The sequence below is a fragment of the Protopterus annectens genome, chromosome 7.part0, assembly GCF_019279795.1.
Source record: "Protopterus annectens isolate FY-2018-M chromosome 7.part0, PAN1.0, whole genome shotgun sequence".
NCBI classification, from domain to species: domain Eukaryota; kingdom Metazoa; phylum Chordata; order Ceratodontiformes; family Protopteridae; genus Protopterus; species Protopterus annectens.
In genome coordinates, this window is record NC_056739.1 from 1,533,263,100 (window position 1) to 1,533,282,955 (window position 19,856).

At 41.1% G+C, this 19,856-nt stretch overlaps 1 protein-coding gene across 1 annotated transcript in view; it reads right to left on the reverse strand.

Moving 5' to 3' along the window:
• The window catches only part of RAF1 (Raf-1 proto-oncogene, serine/threonine kinase), a 2,753,658-nt gene that overhangs the window by 1,925,166 nt on the left and 808,636 nt on the right, over positions 1 to 19,856 (reverse strand). The window contains exon 6 of the mRNA XM_044078072.1: positions 13,566 to 13,594. Within this exon, the coding sequence (XP_043934007.1) occupies positions 13,566 to 13,594 (29 nt within the window). The remainder of the gene's footprint in view (positions 1 to 13,565; positions 13,595 to 19,856) is intronic.

A 19,856-nucleotide genomic window follows, 5' to 3' on the forward strand; every position in this document is an offset into this window, starting at 1 on the left:
ACTGCCTTAATAAAGGATGAGAAAAGAGTGGTGGCTCTGTATTGTACGGAGCCAAAACGGCAGAGGCATGGATTTTAATTGATGAAAAAGATAGGCCTTTGTCCAGCATCTCCGTTAAGTATTGCAAAATCTTAGCAATATTTGGGACAGCTGTATCAGTTCCTTGAGCTTGGTTCCAAGCACAAAATCTCTTCCATTTCCCAGCATAGGATTTTCTAGTACTAGGCCTTCTGGCTTCTAAAATGACATCCATCACAGCTTTACTGTGAGATGTGGTTTGTATGGCTACATTATCCTCCATTCTGCCAGGTTTAGAGTTCTGAGTTGGCTGTGCAGAATCTGATTGTTTTGCTGGGATAGTAGATGAGGAATTTGAGGTAAGGTCCAGGCTGGGCATTGGGACAAGTTCCGTAAGCTTGGATACCAGTACTGGCGTGGCCAGTCTGGGGCAATCAGAATCATTTTTGGTTTCTTCTGACCTTTAGGAGTAACTTGGGGAGGAGAGGCAGTGGAGGAAAGGCATATACTGATGTTTGTTCAGTTGAAAGATAAGGCATCCACTTTCCAAGCTTGTCTGTGATAGGTCCTTGTGCAGAATTTTTTTAGTTGATTGTTGTGAGGGGAGGCAAATCTATGTCCGGGCATCCCCATTTCTTTGTTATCATGCTGAAGACTTGTGGATCCAGGTGCCACTCTCGTGGGGATCCATGAGGTTTCTGCTTAGTTCGTCTGCCAGTGTATTTTCCTTTCCTGCAGATGAACTTGGTAAGTCAATGCTGTGTCCCATAAAGCCATGGCTAGTCTGCAAAGGGGGTAAGAATGAGTGACCCCCCCACTTGTTTATGTACCACATGACCGTGGTGTTGTCTGTCTTTATCAGTAGTTGTCCCGGTTGAAGTATGTCCTTGAACGCTGTCAGGGCATTTTGAACAGCTAGCATCTCTTTTTGATTGATATGTAGATGCTTTTGGTTTGTGGACCAGGTGCCCTGAATGCCTCTTCCTGCCATGTGTGCCCCCCAGGCATAATCTGATGCATCCATAGTTAGGATCTGCCTGGCTGGGGGTGGTGAGAATGGCTGTCCCTTGTTTTGGTGACATGCCTTTGCCCACCATCGAAACTCCTGTTGCAGGCAGGGAATGAGAGTAATCATGGTTTCCAGGCTGTGGCAATGTTGTGCCCAGACACTTTTTAGGTACCACTGAATTTTCCTCTTATCCAGTCTTGCATATGGAATTAGTAAGATGCAGGACGCCATGAAGCCCAAAGCCTGCAGAATTTTTCTTGCAGATAACTGGGCCTTTGTTGCCATTTCTTTGAAATAGGTAGTCAGTTGCCTTTGTTTGTCTGGAGTGAGATCAGCCATCTGGGCAGTTGTATTTAAACTTGCACCCAGGAATATTATCTCTTGAGAGGGTACTAGTTTTGATTTCTTTTTGCTGACTGTGTACCCTAGGCATGTTAAAAGTCTTTTCACAAATGTCAGATGCTGTAGTAGAATGTCCTTGTTCTCTGCTTGTATGAGGCAGTCGTCCAAGTAAGGATATATTTGTATTCCTCTGTCTGGTGCCAGGCACTTTGTGAAGACCCTGGGCGCAGTAGATAAGCCAAAGAACAGTGCAGAGAATTGGTAATGCTTTGAGCCAGCCTTGAATCTGAGGTATCCTCTGCATGATTGTCTGATTGGGACATGCAGGTATGCCTCTTTTAAGTCTAAAGTCATGAGCCAAGCCCTGCTGCCCAGCATGGGCAGAAGCTGCTGCAAGGTCAACATCTTGAATTTTGGTAAATCCAGGAAAGTACTTAGAATAGATAGGTCCTGTATTGGTCTCCATGCTTTGTCCTTTCGGGGTACCAAGAACAGTCTTGAGTAAAATCCTTGTCCTTGTTCTTGCGGTGGTACTTGTTGAATAGCCCTCATGCCCATGAGAGCTGCGACTTGTTTTTGAGCCTCTGCCCATTGATTTTTTGGCAGGTCTGGTCAACCGTTTGCCCTTGGCAGGGTATGGAAGTGAAACTTGTAGCCTTGTAACACTATGTCTAGAACCCATTTGTCCTGGGTTATAATGTGCCAGTTTTGTGAAAAAAGTGCTAGTTTTCCCCCTAAGGGTGCTGCCAGAAGATAAGTGCTTGGTGTGGGCAGGGGGAAGTCATTGGGACTGTTTCCTATATGGTTGTGATTTGTCTTCTCCACCTTTGTAGGTAGAAGCACCCCATTGCTTAGACCTGTAGGAACCTTCCAGCTGTGATTTGCCTCTTGGGCGTCTGGATCTGCCCCTTTGAGGTCTGTCTGAGACTGGAAAGGACCAATTCTTTGTGGGCCAGTGTCTGCTAAATCTAGGTAGCTGTACCTGTAAGAAATCCTTGACCGTTTGCATAGATTTAGCTTTGTCCTCAATTTTCTTTAACACCTCTTCTGCCCTAACACCAAACAAGGTATTATGTTGTAAAGGAGCATCTAATAATTTTGCTTTAACATGATCAGGCAGATTTTGTTCCTTTAACTAAGCATGCCTCCTAATGACAGAACCATTAACAGCGGCCCTGCAGGAGGCCTCCAGAGAATCAAAACCACATTGCAAAGTATGCTTTCCAACTTGTTCAGCTGCATGCAATAAATCCTGCATTTCTTTCTTTTCTGCACATTCAGAATTTGCCATCATTTTTTGTTTAAGCAGTGTCATGATATATTGCTGATATTTGAGCATATGAAACTGGCAATTTAAGGCCCTTATAGCTAAGGTAGCAGATGTGTAAATCTGTTTTCCCCAAATATCCAGTGCCCTAGAATCCTTGCCAGAGGGGGTCGGGTTTTTTGCAGTGGAAGCCTTGACCCCTTTGGGACCCTGAGACATGGTTTCTGGGTCTGCAGTAAGGGTTTTGACAAGAAATTTATGAGAGTCAGGGACCCTTGTAGTATCTGGACGGCTTAATAGGAGCTGGAGGTAAGGAGTCAGGGGTCAGACTAGACTCTGAGAACACATCATCTACAATGCCTAACACAAGTGGAATAGCTAGAGGCCTGTGTTGAGGTAGTAAAAGGAAGTCTCTGAGCCTCTTCTTAGATTCTGAAAAATCTTGTCTCTCCCAGTGGAAGTACTCTCTCATGGTATGCAAGGTTTCCCTAAAGGAGTAGTCCTCAGGAGGAGAAGCTGAAGGAATTGATTCTTCAGCATCAGAGTCCTCATTGGGGGGGGGGGGGGGGGGGGGCTATTCCTGATCAGAAGAGGAATCAAAAGAAATGGAAACCTGATCTGAAGATTCATAGTCTGTCTCTTGCCTAGGCCTCTTATCAGGTGGGGGATGTGAACAGGGGTGATTAAGGTAATCAAGGTAATTAAGTCTTCGGCCATTTTGAGCATCTGCTTTTTGGGCATGGAGGCCTGTCCATGTGGCTGGTGAATTTGTTTCTTTGCCTTTAAAGGAGTTTTAGTCTTTGCCTTTGAAGTCGGTTTAATATATAATTGCTTAGGTCTGAATACACCCTCAGAAGCAGATGCCTGCTCAGCGGCTCCGGACCCATCTGAGGGAATAATTTCCGAAGCTCCAATACCTTGAGTTTCCAGTGGCCTGGTCGACTCCACATGGGAGTCGGTAGCAGCCTGTGACTCTAAAGTAGTGGGTGTCAGGGGCTGCGAAAGCGCCTCTCTGAGAACCGGCGAACCAGCGACTTGCTTAGGAGAAGCTTCGTCATCGGCTTTGGACCTCGGTTGCCTTTTTCTTTGCATTTTTTGTGAATTCCGGTAGTCGGATGGCTATCCGACAACATTGTATAATTAAATCTTTGCACAAAATAGCTTAATGCAAAATCATACCGACGCTTAATAGTGCGTTGGTTAAATCTAGCACAAAACCGACAACTAGAAACATTGTGATTGGGGCCTAGGCAAGGAATACAATAAGAATGAAAGTCCTTATGAGGTATTTGCTTCCAACAAGAAACACAATTAACTTTTTCTGACATCGGTCTGGAGCAAGAAAAAAGTTTCCCCAACGGAGTACTTGGCTTTTAATGAAGACTTCAGATCTGAAACTCGAACACGAAAATCTCAGGAGTCGGCCGACCGGCACTTGCAAACTGCGTCTGCTTCGGGCACCGCGCGGCAAGAAAGACTAACGAAAATGGCGTCACCTGCATCTTTTATACCCCTGGCGACCTGACGTCAAGGATGAGGCAACAGCAACCGATGCAGGACCCAAGACTTTGGAATTCAGGCCGACTGAGGGCAACCTGCCAGCAGGATAACGCAAATGTAATGACTGCAACAGTGAAACATGAAGAACATCAGACAACATGCAAAACCTATCCTTTTCAACAATACACATTCTGATAAACCAGAACATTGGTGCAACATCCTTACACCTTCAAGCCAGGTATCACTCTTTCACACCACCTTGTTCTACAGATTGCACACAATTATTGTTCTGGTCAATACATCTGCTCTTCCTCACTTGACCTTTACTTGTCCAACTGTCTCAGTGTTTCCCAATCTAATCATCCACATCTCTTCTTGCTCATCCTTTGACTTTACTCCTCTCAGCAACAGTTCCTTCATCTTTACCGCTGCTTTATTATGCTTACAAAAATACTGCACCACTAGTTCCAAACTCTTTCAAGGTAGTGGGAAATGTGAATTTATACTTTTAACCTTCTTTGCTTTCATACTCAATGCTTCCACAAGTCAGAGTCAATGTTTCAGACTCACCAAAAATAATCAAAATGCAAGTTTGCCAGCTGGCACATTGGGTTAGGGCTGAGAGCTGTACATCCTGCTTTATAGGATTTCACTCCCTTGGTCCTCACATCTGCCTACTGTGTGACCTTGAGTGAGTCACTAAACCAGGCAGTACTTGGAGGCAACTGAGAATTTAGGTGAGGTTCTCTAAAGGTCCCTTGGACTGCAAGTCTAGCAACTAACTATGAATCTATATAGTGGTCAACCAACCACTGATAACTTTCTACCAGGTGTCCAAATGTCACAGTACTTCCTATTTCTCAAACTATGTAAATAATTCAATGATGTCATCCTTCAGATATTTAGTATCAGACCCTAGTATTTGTAAAACACTAAAATATTACCCTCCCCTAGGAATCTTTTATACGATGTCTATTCCACTACCTTATTTTGTGCATAGTCCATGAAGTCCAACCTATCATAATTTTTCAAAATTTCATACAATCTCAAATTTCACCTCAGTGCCTTATCATCACTTGTTCTAAAGTACAGTTTTGTACCTACCATAAATGTAGATGTTCGAGTGTAGACACTGCTGCAGTCATTACACTTGGGTTATCCTGCTGTCAGGCAGTCCCGCAGTCGGCCCGAGTTCCAAAGTCTTGGTCCAGCGTTGGTTGCTGTCGCCTCCTCCCTGACGTCAGTGTGACAGGGGTATACAAGATGCAGCTGACGCCATTTTCTTCAGTTTTTCTTGCCCCAGATGTCAGGTGCCTCTAAATATGTAGGCAATTCCAACTGCTAATAAAACATACATAAGAAAAGCAAAAAACAACTTACAGCTACCAGCAAATACTCCCCATCGGCAGTAAGGGTAGAAGACATAGGTATGTACCAGCCAGTAAGAGGGGAAGGAGGGAGGGTAACCCGGACTGCAGCAGTGTCTACACTCAAACATCTACATTTATGGTAGGTACAAAACTGTACTATGTTCATCGTGTTACACTGCTGCAGTCATTACACTTGGGTAGAATCCCAAAGCTGAGGAAGGGTGGCTGGTCCTATAAGGCATTAGGGGTGGCTATAAGGCCCTGCAGCACTGCAGTGGCGAAGCCAGCTCTGGATTTAGAGTATAGAGGCAGATGGTAATGCTTGGTGAAGGTGTGTACAGAACTCCAAGTTGCTGCTTCCAAAATATCCTTGGTAGGTACTCCCCTGAGGTAGGCAGTTGAAGTGGCTGTTGCCCTGGTGGAGTGAGATCTAATGCTGCTAGGTACAGGTTTTCCATAGTATGTATAGCAGAAACGTATACAATGTCCTATCCATTTTGAAATGGCTTTTCCCTGTGCTCCTGCAGCATATGCTACCAATAATTGCTCAGATTTTCTGAAAGCTTTGGTTTTGTCCAAGTAGAAGTATAACTGCCTGTGAATGTCCAAAGAGTGTAGTAGTCTCTCCCCTTTATTCTGTGGTTTAAGATAAAAAGCTGGCAGGTGAATAGCTTGGTTTAGAGCCACACTGGATACCACCTATGGCATAAAAGTAGGGTTAGTTCATAAAGACACCCTGTCCTGGTGGAAAATGAGGAAAGGTTCCACTGCCATTAGAGCCTGTAATTCTGAAACTCTTCGTGCTGATGTTATTGCCAGGAGCAGAGCAGTTTTCCAAGAGATATATTTTAATTCTGCTGTGTTGGCTGGCTCAAAAGGAGGTAAGTTAGCTTCTCCAAAACAAAGTTGAGGTCCCAAGTTGGAGTAGGGGCTCTACGGGCGGTCTTATGTTTTTAGCCCCTCTGAGGTTCTGTTTTAACAGAGGATTAGAGAAAATTGGTGGATCCGTGTTGTAATGAGCAGAGATAGCAGAGGCGTGGATCTTGATGGATGAGAAGGAGAGCCCTTTGTCCAGCATCTCAGTTAAGTATTGTAGTATCTGAGGAATGTTTGGTACAAGAGGGTCAAGGCTGTGCACTTGGTTCCAGGCACAGAATCTCTTTCATTTATCCGAATAGGCTTTCCTGGTACTAGGCCTTCTGGCCTCCAGAATGACATCCATAACAGCTTTGGAGAGAGGTGTTGCTTGCTTGACTAAGGAATCTTCCATGCAGCTAGGTTTAAGGTCTTTAGCTGGCTGTGTATTATTTGTTTGTTGTGCTGAGCCAGCAGATGTGGGATTTGAGGCAGAATCCAGGGTGGTTCTTGTGCTAAGCTCCTTAAGATTGGGTACCAGTGCTGGCGTGGTCAGTCTGGTGCAATCAGGATCATCTTTGGCTCTTCCTGCCTGGCTTTTATGAGAACCTTTGGCAGGAGAGGTAGTGGTGGGAAAGCGTATAATTGTAGGTTCTTCCAGCTGAATGAGAGGGCATCCACTTTCCATGCTTGTGGATGGTAACTCCTTGTGCAGAATTTTTGTAGCTGTCAGTTTATTGGGGATGCAAACAGATCTATGTCTGGGCTCCATCATTTCTGTGTTATCATTCTGAATATTAATGGATTTAACTCCCATTTCATGGGGATCCATGATGTTTCTGCTTAAGTCGTCTGCCAGTGTGTTTTTCTCTCCTGGCAGGAATTGCATTTGCAGATGAACTTGAAGGTTTATAGCGGTGTTCCATAAGGTCATAGTTTGCCTGCATAGGGGGTAGGAGTGAGTGCCCCCTTGCTTGTTTACGTACCACATAACTGTGGTGCTATCCGTCTTTAGGAGTAGTTGTCCTGGATGCAGCAGGTCCTTGAAAGCTATAATCGCATTTTGTACAGCTAGCATCTCTTTTTGATTGATGTGAAGATGCCTTTGTTCTGCGGTCCACATGCCTTGAATACATTTGCCTGCCGTGTCTGCTCCCCAGGCGTAATCCGATGCATCTGTTGTCAGTGTTTGAATGGCTGTGGGTTGTGTAAAAGGCTGTCCCTTGTTGAGGTGAAAAGCTTGAGCCCACCACTGAAACTCCTGTTGAAGGCAAGGGATCAGTGGTATAACTGTTTCCAAACTTTGACAGTGTTGAGACCATACATTCTTTAGGTACCATTGTAGTTTCCTCATATGCAGTCTGGCATATGGAATTAGTAGTATGCAGGATGCCATGTAACCTAAGGCCTGCAGAATTTTTCTTGCAGGGAGCTGGGTCTTTGTTGCCATCAATTGAAAGTATTGAGTCAGTTGTCCTTGTTTGTCTGGCATGAGATAAGCCATCTGGGCCACTGTGTTCAAGTTGGCACCCAGGAATATAATCTCTTGTGAGGGCACTAGTTTTGATTTCTTTTCGTTTACTGTGTACCCCAGGCAACTTAACTTTTTTACAAATGCCAGATGCTTTAGAAGAGTGTCCTTGCTCTCTGCTTGAAATCAGGCAGTCGTCCAGGTATGGATAAATTTGAATTCCTTTCTATCTGCAAAATGCAATGACTGGTGAGGGGCACTTTGTGAAGACCCTGGGCGCAGTACATAAGCCAAAGGGCAGTGCAGAGAATTGGTAGTGCATTGAACCAGCTATGAATCTGAGGTATCTTCTGCAGTTTTGTCCGATAGGGACATGCAAGTATGCCTCTGAGGTCCAAGGTCACGAGCCAAGCTTTCTTGCCCTGCATGGTTAGAAGCTGCTGTAATGTTAACATTTTGAATTTCGGAACATCCAGATAAGTGTTTAGAGATGAAAGATCCAGAATGGGCCTCCAGGCTTTGCCCTTTCTGGGTACCAGAAAGAGTCTTGAGTAAAATCATTGTCCTTGCTCCTGTGATGGTACCTTCTGAATAGCTCTCATATCCATGAGTGCTGCAATTTGTTTTTGAGCCTCTGCCCACTGATTTGGTGGCGGATTTGGCATTCCTTTCAACCTTGGCAGAGTGTGAAAGTGGAACCTGTAACCTTGAAATACAATGTTGAGAACCCATTTGTCTTTGGTGATCATTTGCCAATTGTGGTAGAAGAGTGCCAGTTTTCCTCCCAAGGGGGGCTACCAAGACGGATTTGTTTGGCAGCTGTAGTGGGAAGTCATTGGAGCTGCTCTTTATATGGTTGTGGCCCATCTTCCCCTTCTTTCTGGCCTGATACAACCCATTGTCGCGGCCTGTAAGGACCTTGTGTTTGACCTCTACCTCTTGGACGTCTGTATCTTCCCCTTTGAGGTCTGTCTGTAATTGGAAAGGACCAATTCTTAGTTGGCCAGTTTCTGCTGAAACTAGGAGGCTGAACCTGTAAGAAATCCTTCACCGTTGGCATAGATTTTGCCTTGTCCTCCATTTTCTTTAATACCTCTTCTGCCTTAACTCCAAATAACACATCCTGCTGCAAAGGTGCATCCAATAATTTTGCTTTAACATGATCTGGTAACGTATGTTCTTTTAACCAAGCATGTCTTCTAATAACAGAGCCTGTAACTGCTGCTCTGCAGGAGGCCTCTAGAGAATCAAAACCACATTGCAAAGTATGCTTTCCCACTTGTTCAGCTGCATGCAATAAATCCTGCATTTCTTTAAAATTAGGAGGATCTGATTCTGGAAGCATTTTTTGTTTTAACTGAGACAGTAAAAATTGCTGATATTTTAGCATGTGAAACTGGCAATTTAAGGCTCTCATTGCTAAAGTTGCAGATGTATATACTTTCTTTCCCCATCTGTCTAATGCTCTGGAAACTCTGTCAGAGGGAACTGGATTCTTGGCTGATGTGGCCTTAACTCCTTTGGGTCCCTGAGAAATAGTTTCAGGGTCACCCTGCAGGGCTTTTATACAGAAATTTATGTGAGTCGGGGACTCTGTAGTATCTGTCAGGTTTAACAGGGGCTGGAGGTAAGGAATCAGGATTTAAGCTGGATTCACTATACACAGCATCGACAATATCTAACACTGGCAGAATAGCAAGGGGTCTGTGCTGAGATAATAAAAAGAAGTCTCCGAGCCTTTTCTTGGATTCTGAGTAATCCTTGCCCTCCCAGTGGAAATGTTCCCTCATGGTATGTAGGGTTTCCCCAAAGGAGTAGTCCTCAGGCGGTGAGGCTGATGGAATTGATTCCTCAGCATCAGAATCCTCATAAGGGGATAAAGAGTATCCTAAGTCTGAGGATGAATCAGAAGAGATGGACACCTGGCTGGATGAGTCAATCTGCATCCTGTCTAGGCCTTTTATCAGGAGGGGGATGGGACCCCCTGATGAGAGTAATTAGGTCTTCGGCCATTTTGAGCATTTGTTTCTTAGGCATGGAGGCCTGTCCTGGAGAATGCTGAATTTGTTTCTTTGACTTTAAATGAGGCTTATACGTTGAGGGTTTAATGCTTAACTGAATAGGTCTAAAGACACCCTCTGTAGCTGTGGGTTGCTCAGCTACTCGGATCCCTCTGAAAGGTTAGTCTCAGTATGCTGAAGAGCTTGTGCGTCCGAAGGCCCAGCCATCTCCACGTGGGAGTCAGAGGCGGCTTGTGGTTCTACAGAAGCGGTCATCAGGGGCTCCGAAGGCGCCTCACTGAAAACCGGAGAACCGGTGACTGGCCTAGAAGAGGCTTCGTCGTCAGTTTTGGGCCTCGGGTGCCTATCCTTATCTTTGCGCTTTTTGTGTATTCTGGTCGTCGGAAGTTCCGACGGCATGGTATAATTGAATTTTCTACCAAAATAATGTCAGGCAAAATCAAACCGATGTTTAATAGTGCGCTTGTTAAACCTAGCACAAAACTGACAACCAGTAATGTCGTGGTCAGGGCCTAGGCATGTGGATACAATAGGAATGGAAATCCTTATGAGGCATTTGCTTCCCGCAAGAAATACAGTTATTAGCTTTTACTGACATCGGTCTGAGGCAAGAAAAAGTTTCCCCAACGGTGTATTTCGCTTTGTAGAAGACTTCGGTTCTGGATTTGGAATGAAAATCTCAGGAGATGGCCGACCGGCACTTGCGAACTGCTTTTGCTTCCGGCACCGCGCGGCAAGAAAGACTGAAGAAAATGGCGTCAGCTGCATCTTATATACCCCTGTCGCAATGTCAGGGAGGAGGTGACAGCAACAGATGCCGGACCAAGACTTTGGAACTCTGGCCGACTGCGGGACCGCCTGATGTCAGGATAACCCAAGTGTAGTGACTGCAGCAGTGTAACACGATGAACATCTGCTTAATATGTTTAAACATCTGTTTCCTTTTCCTTATTTCAAATATCTGGTGTTTAGCAAGTCCTATGGCTACTTGATTATGCAAAAACTACTCCACTTCAGCTACATACACATGCTTTAACTGGTAAATGCCACAGAACAATTCATACCACCAATAAGCTATTAGAACCCACATCTGAAAACAAAACAACTTTACTGGATCTCTAATTGACGACTGCAAATCAACATGTCTGTCCTGCTCTGACTCATGACTCATATCACCACCAAATTGTTCATGAAACTTTCACTCTCCTTTACAAGAAAATTCACAATAAACTGCTACCACAAACTCCTTTTTTGGAACATTCTTGCTGCACTACTGCTTTTCTTGGATAAAATCTCTCTAACTCTTCACTGTCAAGGCTCTCAAAGCCCTATCTTCCTGATACAGTACTGCTGCAACACTTCTGGGACTTGCACATGCACAAAACATAGTCAAATAAAAAAAATGGTTAGTAATTATGTATGGAAGTTAGAAAATCCATCAATATGTCAGTGCTAAAAAATTCAGGTGGAGACGGACCACAAACATTTGCAAATCATATTCGGGAAATCTTACATATGGTGCCCTTACCGATGTTATTACTTAACATACTATGGTTATGTTCTGAAATGAAACAGACTATTCAAGGAGTTATTTAATAAAAATGAACGAGCAACCAGCTATTTGGTTAATACCACAGAACAGTGACTGAAAGAATAATAAAAAGGAAAAAAATCCAGAGCAGTTGACATTGATCCACTATACATAAAGATTCCCCAGTAAAGAGACATTGAATAAATTAAGAGAACTGTAAAGATTTACTGCAGGTTTTAGTTTGTTAGATTATCCAATTTCTTTGTTTTAATGTAAATTTACTTCATTAGATAAAAGAATGTGTTCATGGATACCACTGCAGCACCAATCTTTGCTAACCTTGTACTGAGAACTAAGAACAAGTTTTATATAATATACCCATATTTAAAAATGTTATTACAAATGTTATATCAATGACCTGTTTTCTGTAAGGGGAAAGTGATTCAGACAATTTATATTTAGAAGAAATAAATGCTAGCAGACCTGTTTTACATTTTTGGCCTAAGCTAGAGTTTCAGGTTGATTTGCTGGATGTACCTATTACATCCAGATTCACAGATTCTAAGCTTCATAACCCATTGCAATGAAAACCAATATTTAACTGTTTAAATTACGAAAGTCAATTTCCATCAGAGATGAAATTTAACATTTCCAGAGGGCATCTTATAGCCACCTTGAGATTAGGTAATGATGACAAGTTCAGTACAGCAAATAAGTTAAAATAACACAGGTATGCCAAATTCACTCCAATTTTAACAGTTACTCTACCATGTATTAATTTGATGTATATAAAAATTTTAGTAAGAATTTTGCCATTCTTGAACTTGATAGTTATGGCATAAACATTGTGACCAGCAGCTGGAATATCATTAACAGATACTTAGATCTTCTTAAAGAGGCTGAGGCGGCATACAGTTTTGTCAACAAAAGCACTATAAATTTGAAGAGCTTATTATAGGACAAATATATAACTGGTGTACACATGTATGGTAATATCAGTAAAGTGAAGGTCATCTACTCTTCTTGGCTATGCAGCTTGTGCTAATATATTAATAAAGGCCCAATATTATGTTTGATGCAATTAAATAAATCATTTGGGTCTAAAGCATATTATAACTGCAACAGAACTGGGGTAGCATATATTGTTACATCCGTAAATTGCAATGCTTTACAGCTGGTTTTAGTTTTGACATTAAAGAAAAATGGCAGAGGTCAAAATATTTAACTGCTACATTGCTCCGTTAACATTTTCTTAGTTTTGTTGCTTCACTTCTTGCCCTTTAACTCTGCTTGTGTCCAGTTTATGGTTTCTGCATTCTGTCTCCAACTAATAAATCTGGTAGTCCCCTGCAGTTTGCAAAATAACAGTATTTCAATCTATGCTGACTTACTAGTATTTCATTCATTCTGTGTTAATTTTCATTGGTTAAATGCCACTGTGGGCCATTTATAGGCAAGCCAATAATCCCATTTAATGCTTAAAATTAACTTATCCAGAGATCAAAACTCAGATGGGACCTATGCATTGGGATAAAGCATTTAGAAGCTGCCTCTAAAGATAACTGGAGGGGACCAGTGCATTGAGATAAAGCATTTAGGAACTGCCTCTGTCCATTAGTACTACAGGAGTTAGTTTTCAGCAAAGTTGCTATTTCATATCTGTTGCTCCAAGTTATGCTTAAATGTAGTCAGGGATGTACTTTGTTTTACATGGATATAGAGTCTGTTCCAGAGCACTTACATTTTCTGAGAGACATACCCATCACTCCAAGCCATTAAGTTAATTTTGCAGAAGAGGTTTAGGTCTCTGGATTGAGTACTTCTGATGAAATATGACTTGGGGATGTGAAATATGCTCATCAGTAATGGGCCAGAGGACGCCTTGCATGTTAAACACAAGTCACATGTTGACATTCTGTAAAAAAAGAGACCAAACACAGCACTTAAGTTTAAAGTAGTCCATGTCGGACAAACTGTTTAGGTCTGGAATCCTTTTTGCAAGTTTTTTCTACAGGCAATCTAGCTGTTGCATGTGCATGGACAGATACTTCAACAATGTGCATTGTACTGACTTACTGGCCTAAAGAGAGCTAATAAAGTGGACAATGACATCCCCATCAATGTTGGCCACAAGTTAAATCATTGTGCACAAGTTTCCAAATCACAAACTACTGGGTCAACCAAATCTTAGGGGTATATTGTCAATGTAGCTACCCAAGGGAGTCAACTCTCCAAAGGAGATGATTCTTTTTTATGGCATTTAGCTCAAGTCCTTGAGCCCAGAACCAGTTGTTTGTGACAAGTCTGCTTGTAGTATGGCCAAGTCTTTTGGGGATTCAATTACTGATGCCAGCTTGCAGTCATCTGTAAACATAGTTAACCATGGCCCTTTTTATTGACTTTTACTTCTAAGAAATACATGCCAGATAGAAGAGGTCCCAACACCAAACCCTGGAGAACTTTACTGGCGAATGGTCTCTCTGTGGAGGCAGCTACCCCTATTTTGATCTCCTGAGTCCCATCTCTGAGCCAGATGGCAATCCAGAGAGTGATGAAGGATTTTATTCCAAGTTTATTAAGCTTTTCTACTATGCTGGAGTTGGGAATGGTTTCAAATGCCTTGGCTAAGTCAAGGTAGGAGGTTGTACAATTCTGATTTGGTGACCTTAAAAAAAAAAAATTGAGAAAGCATGAACTCCCTTTGACAAATCCAAACAGAGATGGGTCCAGTATTTGGATGTTCCTTACATCTTTGCTGATTAATTCCACGGTAATTATTTTCATGGCTTCACTTATGAGGTTGGTCAGACTTAAGGGGCTGTAAACTGCCTGGGTCTGTGGAAGGTCCTCCTTTATGTAGGGGAATAACTGTTGTTGTCCATTCACTTGGTACAAACCTGCATGGAGGCTCAAGCTGAACAGTGCTGTTATGGGTTTGTCTAAATCAAGCTTCATTCTATTCAAGATGCAACCCGGGATATTGTCAGGAACAACTGATGCAGTATTTTTTGCTTTTGCCAAGTGCTTTAACAAGACTTAGTCCTGTGTGAATGCTGGTGGCAAGTCAGTTTTAGATAGTTCATATGAGATGGGGAGGCAGGGGTAAAGTCTGAGCTATATTTATCAGCCAACTAGGCCAACTATCTCTTTGGTTTCATTGTAAGTATTTATAATCAGCTCAGCATTTTGTTACATTGTGCTCCTGCGACTATGAACATAACTTAAAAGGCCTTGTGATTATACTTTGCTTGGGTTCCTATTTTCACCTTGAACTTGAATTTGCTAGACTTGGTTAAGTACCTGAGCTGTTCATTTAATTTAATAAGGGCTCAATCATTCTGTACATAGCTAACTTTTAGCCAATATCATCATCTTTTTATTGTAAAGTTTGCAGATATTAAAGTTCTAGCTGGGGGATTTGTTTCTGAGGTATGGCCATTGTTTGCTTCTATTGGTTATAGTTGCAATTAAGCAGCTGTTTACATACTGGTATAGTTTAGTAAGTGTATGTTTCCATATATTATAAGTGAAGCATGTAATCCACTTTTCAGTTTTCTGTTCCCTGACAGCAGACCTGGTGAGAAACTGAATTCCTGAAAATGAAGGTACCTGTATGTTCCAAAATGATGCCACCATATAGCTTCTGCACAGCTTTGCCACACAAGAGTCCTCACTGTCCGGATAGTTTTCTCCAACAGCTCATTAGACTGTGAATGCTGTGGACAAGATGTTATATATCTAAATTTCCAGTCACTCACAAATATGCTAAATTCTTGAAACCTGCACTGTGAATCAATGTCAGATACAACACTTGGGTGTCCCCTGTCTCAAGACTACAGACTTTAAAGTGCTAACAATATTTATACTCAAGTCTATTAGGCTGATTATTTCAAGTAGTCTGACAGTGAGATACACAGCTTTTGAACTGGAACAAACCAATTCCCAGTTGGCTCTTCACCAAAAGAATCTCAATCACCAGAATAATCATGAAGCACATCAGTTATAATCCACTTCTGAACTACCGTTACAGTATGTAGTGAAAAGGATCAACTTTGTATTATACTGATTCAATTAACTAGAAACTATTTTTTTCAGCACTAACAATTAAGCCCAGCAAACAACGTATTTCTGCCTTGGAAAAACAAGGCTACATTTCTAATTGCAGCAATTTTTTGGTCTAGTCAACCCCTCACTGTAAAACTTTCCAATAACTGCACTACTATGTCATGGTCAGAACATCTCCAAAATTATTTTCTTTTTTTGTTTTTGTCACTTAACTGCAGTACTAACCAAATAATATCCAACTCTTTTTGCAGTTAATTTTCTCTAGTATCTCCTTACTTGGTCTATATTTCATTTTCAGACCACACTTCTATAAATTAAGTAAAATATCTTGGTAAGGATAGCTTATGCAAACACTTCTGAATATGCTATGCAAAAGTGTGTGAATACTGCAGCACAGATATTCATGGATTTTATCCCATCCATCACTATGTGTCACCTCACAGTAAGACGCTGTCTGGTTCGATTCTCAGCTAGAGCATCTTCTGCGTTGAGACATGCGTGAATGGGCATACCTTCATTGAAGGTTGTGCGTCAGGATTGGTAACTCGGCACGTAAAAATCAACTATCAATCATTAGCGGACCGAAGTTCCGCTGTGGCAACCCCTAACCGGGAAAAGCCGAAAGACACAACAACACTATTGCTAACAATTCTTTTTTTATCTGACCATGTTTAGTGCATATGTAAATGCTTTTGACTCGCAGTCAAATGATCTGTTCAAACTCACAGAATCACTATTCTACAAAGCTACAATGTACTATCATTTAGTTACAATACAACTGGGTAATTCATAGTATTAACTGCAACAGCACCTGCAACTAGCTTTTTTGATCATTTGAAAACGCTCCTAGTCATAGCTTAATTCTTGGACAAAACATGTAAAAATTCTACAAGACAATGCATCTATAGAAACTTGTATAATGCCTATTTGTCAAAGAAAGAACTACTTTTTCTACATCAGGGTTCAGTCTTCTGAAATCAGAATATGACCCATATATTTCTGACAGGTCACTCATTTTAAATTTACTCTTAATTACTATAAAATAACGATGTCTAAATCTATTCAGAAACTTTAAAAGTCTATTGTTGCACTGTCCTGTCTTACTGCACAGTAACCAACTATCAGTTGTGTATAACACTTTCCAAGCTTCTGGCTTCTTGTACAACAGCTCTTTGGAACACCACTAGTAACAGGTGAAACACCAAAAACTTCTATGGAACCTGTACTTTTTGGAAACCTCATATTAAATGTTCACGAATTGAAGCACTAGTCTTCAAGCTTTAAATGGTAAAAAAATAGCTGGTTTGCAACTAGTACAGAAAACATTTAGTTTTTGTTACTGGTCAGACCATTTCTTCAACAGTAAAAAAATAGGTAATGTTCTCTCAATCACTTTACTTCGGTCTTGTGGATTAATGAAATGTGAATCCTTCATGCTTTACAACAGTGACCATACTATATTCACCCATTTTTGTGGTTCTACGCACTGCTTAGAGACACCTTTGAGTTTTACTTGCTTCACTTATCTGCTCTATTTTATCTCTTGGGAGTTACTGCTATCTACACATTGGAGAATGTATTACAGACTCAGCATTAGTATTCGTTCTTATGTGATACTTTCTTGGCAAACTTCCTAAGCTTGTGAATAAATAAGTACAACTAAGCAGATTCTTTCCAGGCTCCCAATACCACATATATTTATCTTATTGCCATTTTATTTTTCTTCACTTCAAAAAAATATTAACATCTTTAAAGCTTCTCCAGCATCATGCAGGAATTTAGCACATTGTACCTTTTCAGGCTTCGTGATCTACCCTCAGAGAAGAATAAAATTATTTTCTATTACCATGCATTCCAACAAGAGAATTTCTGGAGTTTAAAGCTGGACCATCTTCCACAGCTTTCTACATGTTCAAACAAAAAAAAAAATCCAAGGAACTATATTTCTTCACCACTGCAAGTATTCATTCACATCCAATTCCATGTTGTGTTGAGATGGAAAGAACGATAGATATCATCATTCTGTTTAAACTTCTTGAATGCTTTACTTAAACTGAACCGTACAGATTTTAGTGAGGATACAGATATATTTATTTCATTACACTTATTTGGCTGTATTACCTTTCTTGGGCTGAACATGAAAATGGTCTGTCTGGATAAGTGTTCTATCCAAGTTAACAAGGCAGAATAAGGCAAAATGAAACAAAACAAAAAAAGAAAATGCAAATATAACATGCAACCTTATGCAGCTAGCTCACTAACATTAAAAAAATACTCATTGTACAATAAAGTTCTTTGTGTCCAAAGGCCTAGATCTCAGAAATCATCCTAGCTGATTTGGGATCCATCAAAAAAGACTTCCAAAAAAAAAAAAACATTTCAATACAGCTGTATATACACAGGTTTCAATAGCAGAGAGTGGGTAGAATAAGTTATGTACTTACTTATTTACACAACTTGTTAACTGTCGTGCAGCACTGATCCCACTGACTAATTTCAGTCTCAGCCCAGAATGTGAACACACACAAAAAACATACAAAATAAAAGTGCACACTAAAAACAAAAGAATAGTTAATATACAATAAAAAATGATATAAGCAAGTAGTCAACATGATGACAAAGTTGAGGTCTCACATTGGAGAGAGAAAATACTGGGGAAGGAATAATGTGCAATGCACTCTTCAAAATCAAATTCAATAAAGAAGAGGCAGAAAGTTAGGGAATCTAATAGCATACTAAAACAGAAGACAGGTGGATTCTAACTGAAAAATAAGCCAGCTCATGGTAGATCTAACACACATGGTTGGATTTAAATTGAGCTAATTTTTATTCTGTTGCACCAGTATGAAAATCTACTTAATTTGGTTAAGACAGACCTTTTGGAACTTGATAATCTGCCTCCTGATAACATACAGACCAATTAAGCACACAAAGAAATGGCTGTGAGGAAATATTAAGACATGCTTCCAAGCAATTAAGGTACCTCAAAAGTCCCTTGAGGACACTGTAGATCACAGTCCAATCTCGCAGGGTTAGCAGTATGTAGTGCCAGGGAAACTTACTGGTTCTTCTGTAGTTATCCACATCATTTGGAAGAATCAGACATGTCATGGTCTTTGAGGGTTTTTTTAGGAGTTTTGTCTTCTTTTCTTACCATAAGCAATGCCTTTGGAATGAGTGGAATTGGAGGAGAAATGCATAAAATGTCCTCACAATTACTCGACAGTGAACACACTGGCCACTAAATGTTCCTGTACAAGGGGTCCTTAAGTAGAAATTTCCACATCACTGATCAACTGTGGAACAAACAGGCTTACTTTGGAACTGCCTCCAACCCAAACATTTTTTTAAACATCTTTATTACAACCTATTTAAAAAGTGATATCCATAAAAATAAATTAAAAGAAGAGAAAATAAACCATAGTCTGCCAGGAATGGGTGTGCATTTTATTATATATACCATGTCGGAACACTGGTAGATCACTACAGGTAAGTAACCAATTGGCCAGCATGTTGACCTTTGCCCTTCACCTCTGTGGTAGTGCGATCTCAGAGGTGGTATATTTAGTGAGGGGGTGTGGGGATTCTCTCCTTTGGTGTTAGTGTGTATGCAAGGTTGGGTGAGCCAGTTACCAGTAGTGATCTGCTGGTGTACCGAGCTGTTGGTCGCCTGGAGTTTCACCTTTTTTGTCTCGGTGTTTTGAAAGTCGGGTAAGTAGGATTTCTGTCTACTGAAGCAGGCAGAGACACACACACACACACACACACACACACACACACACACACACTTCCATATGTCTGCATGTGTATATCATGATTATGGTTCATTTGATCTTAAAAAAAATGAAGTAACATATCTGATTTTAAAACAAACACATTTCACAGAAACCACAACACACCAAACTGCATTTCACTGAAGTCCAACTGCACATCCTCTAACTTAAACGTACTAACTCTATAACTGCACAACTGCAGAGGAAAAAGAACACTGTGGCCATTAGCAAACAACTAATACTGAACACTAATATGCATTATATTGCCTGTACTCCAAAAGCATACCAATGGTAATTTTCTACATAGTTTTTAAGCAAATGTGATTCAGTCATTTGTGGTTCATATCAAATGAGCTCTCGATCAAATGTGAAACTGTCTTATTTTGTTTTGAACAAATGAAAACTAACAATATACGCGCGCGTGTGTGTTTGCATGTATCACATATTAGTGAAAATACCCAAAGTTGACCTTAAAAATATCAACCACATATGGCTGAAAGCATGGAGGTTGACAGCTCACTATCATACCTCTTAACTGTGAAGGCTAATGCTTGCTCTAGATTCCTCACACTAAGACATCGACAAGTACACTCACTATGCAGCAGCTAAGAAACATACTCAGCAGATGCAACTA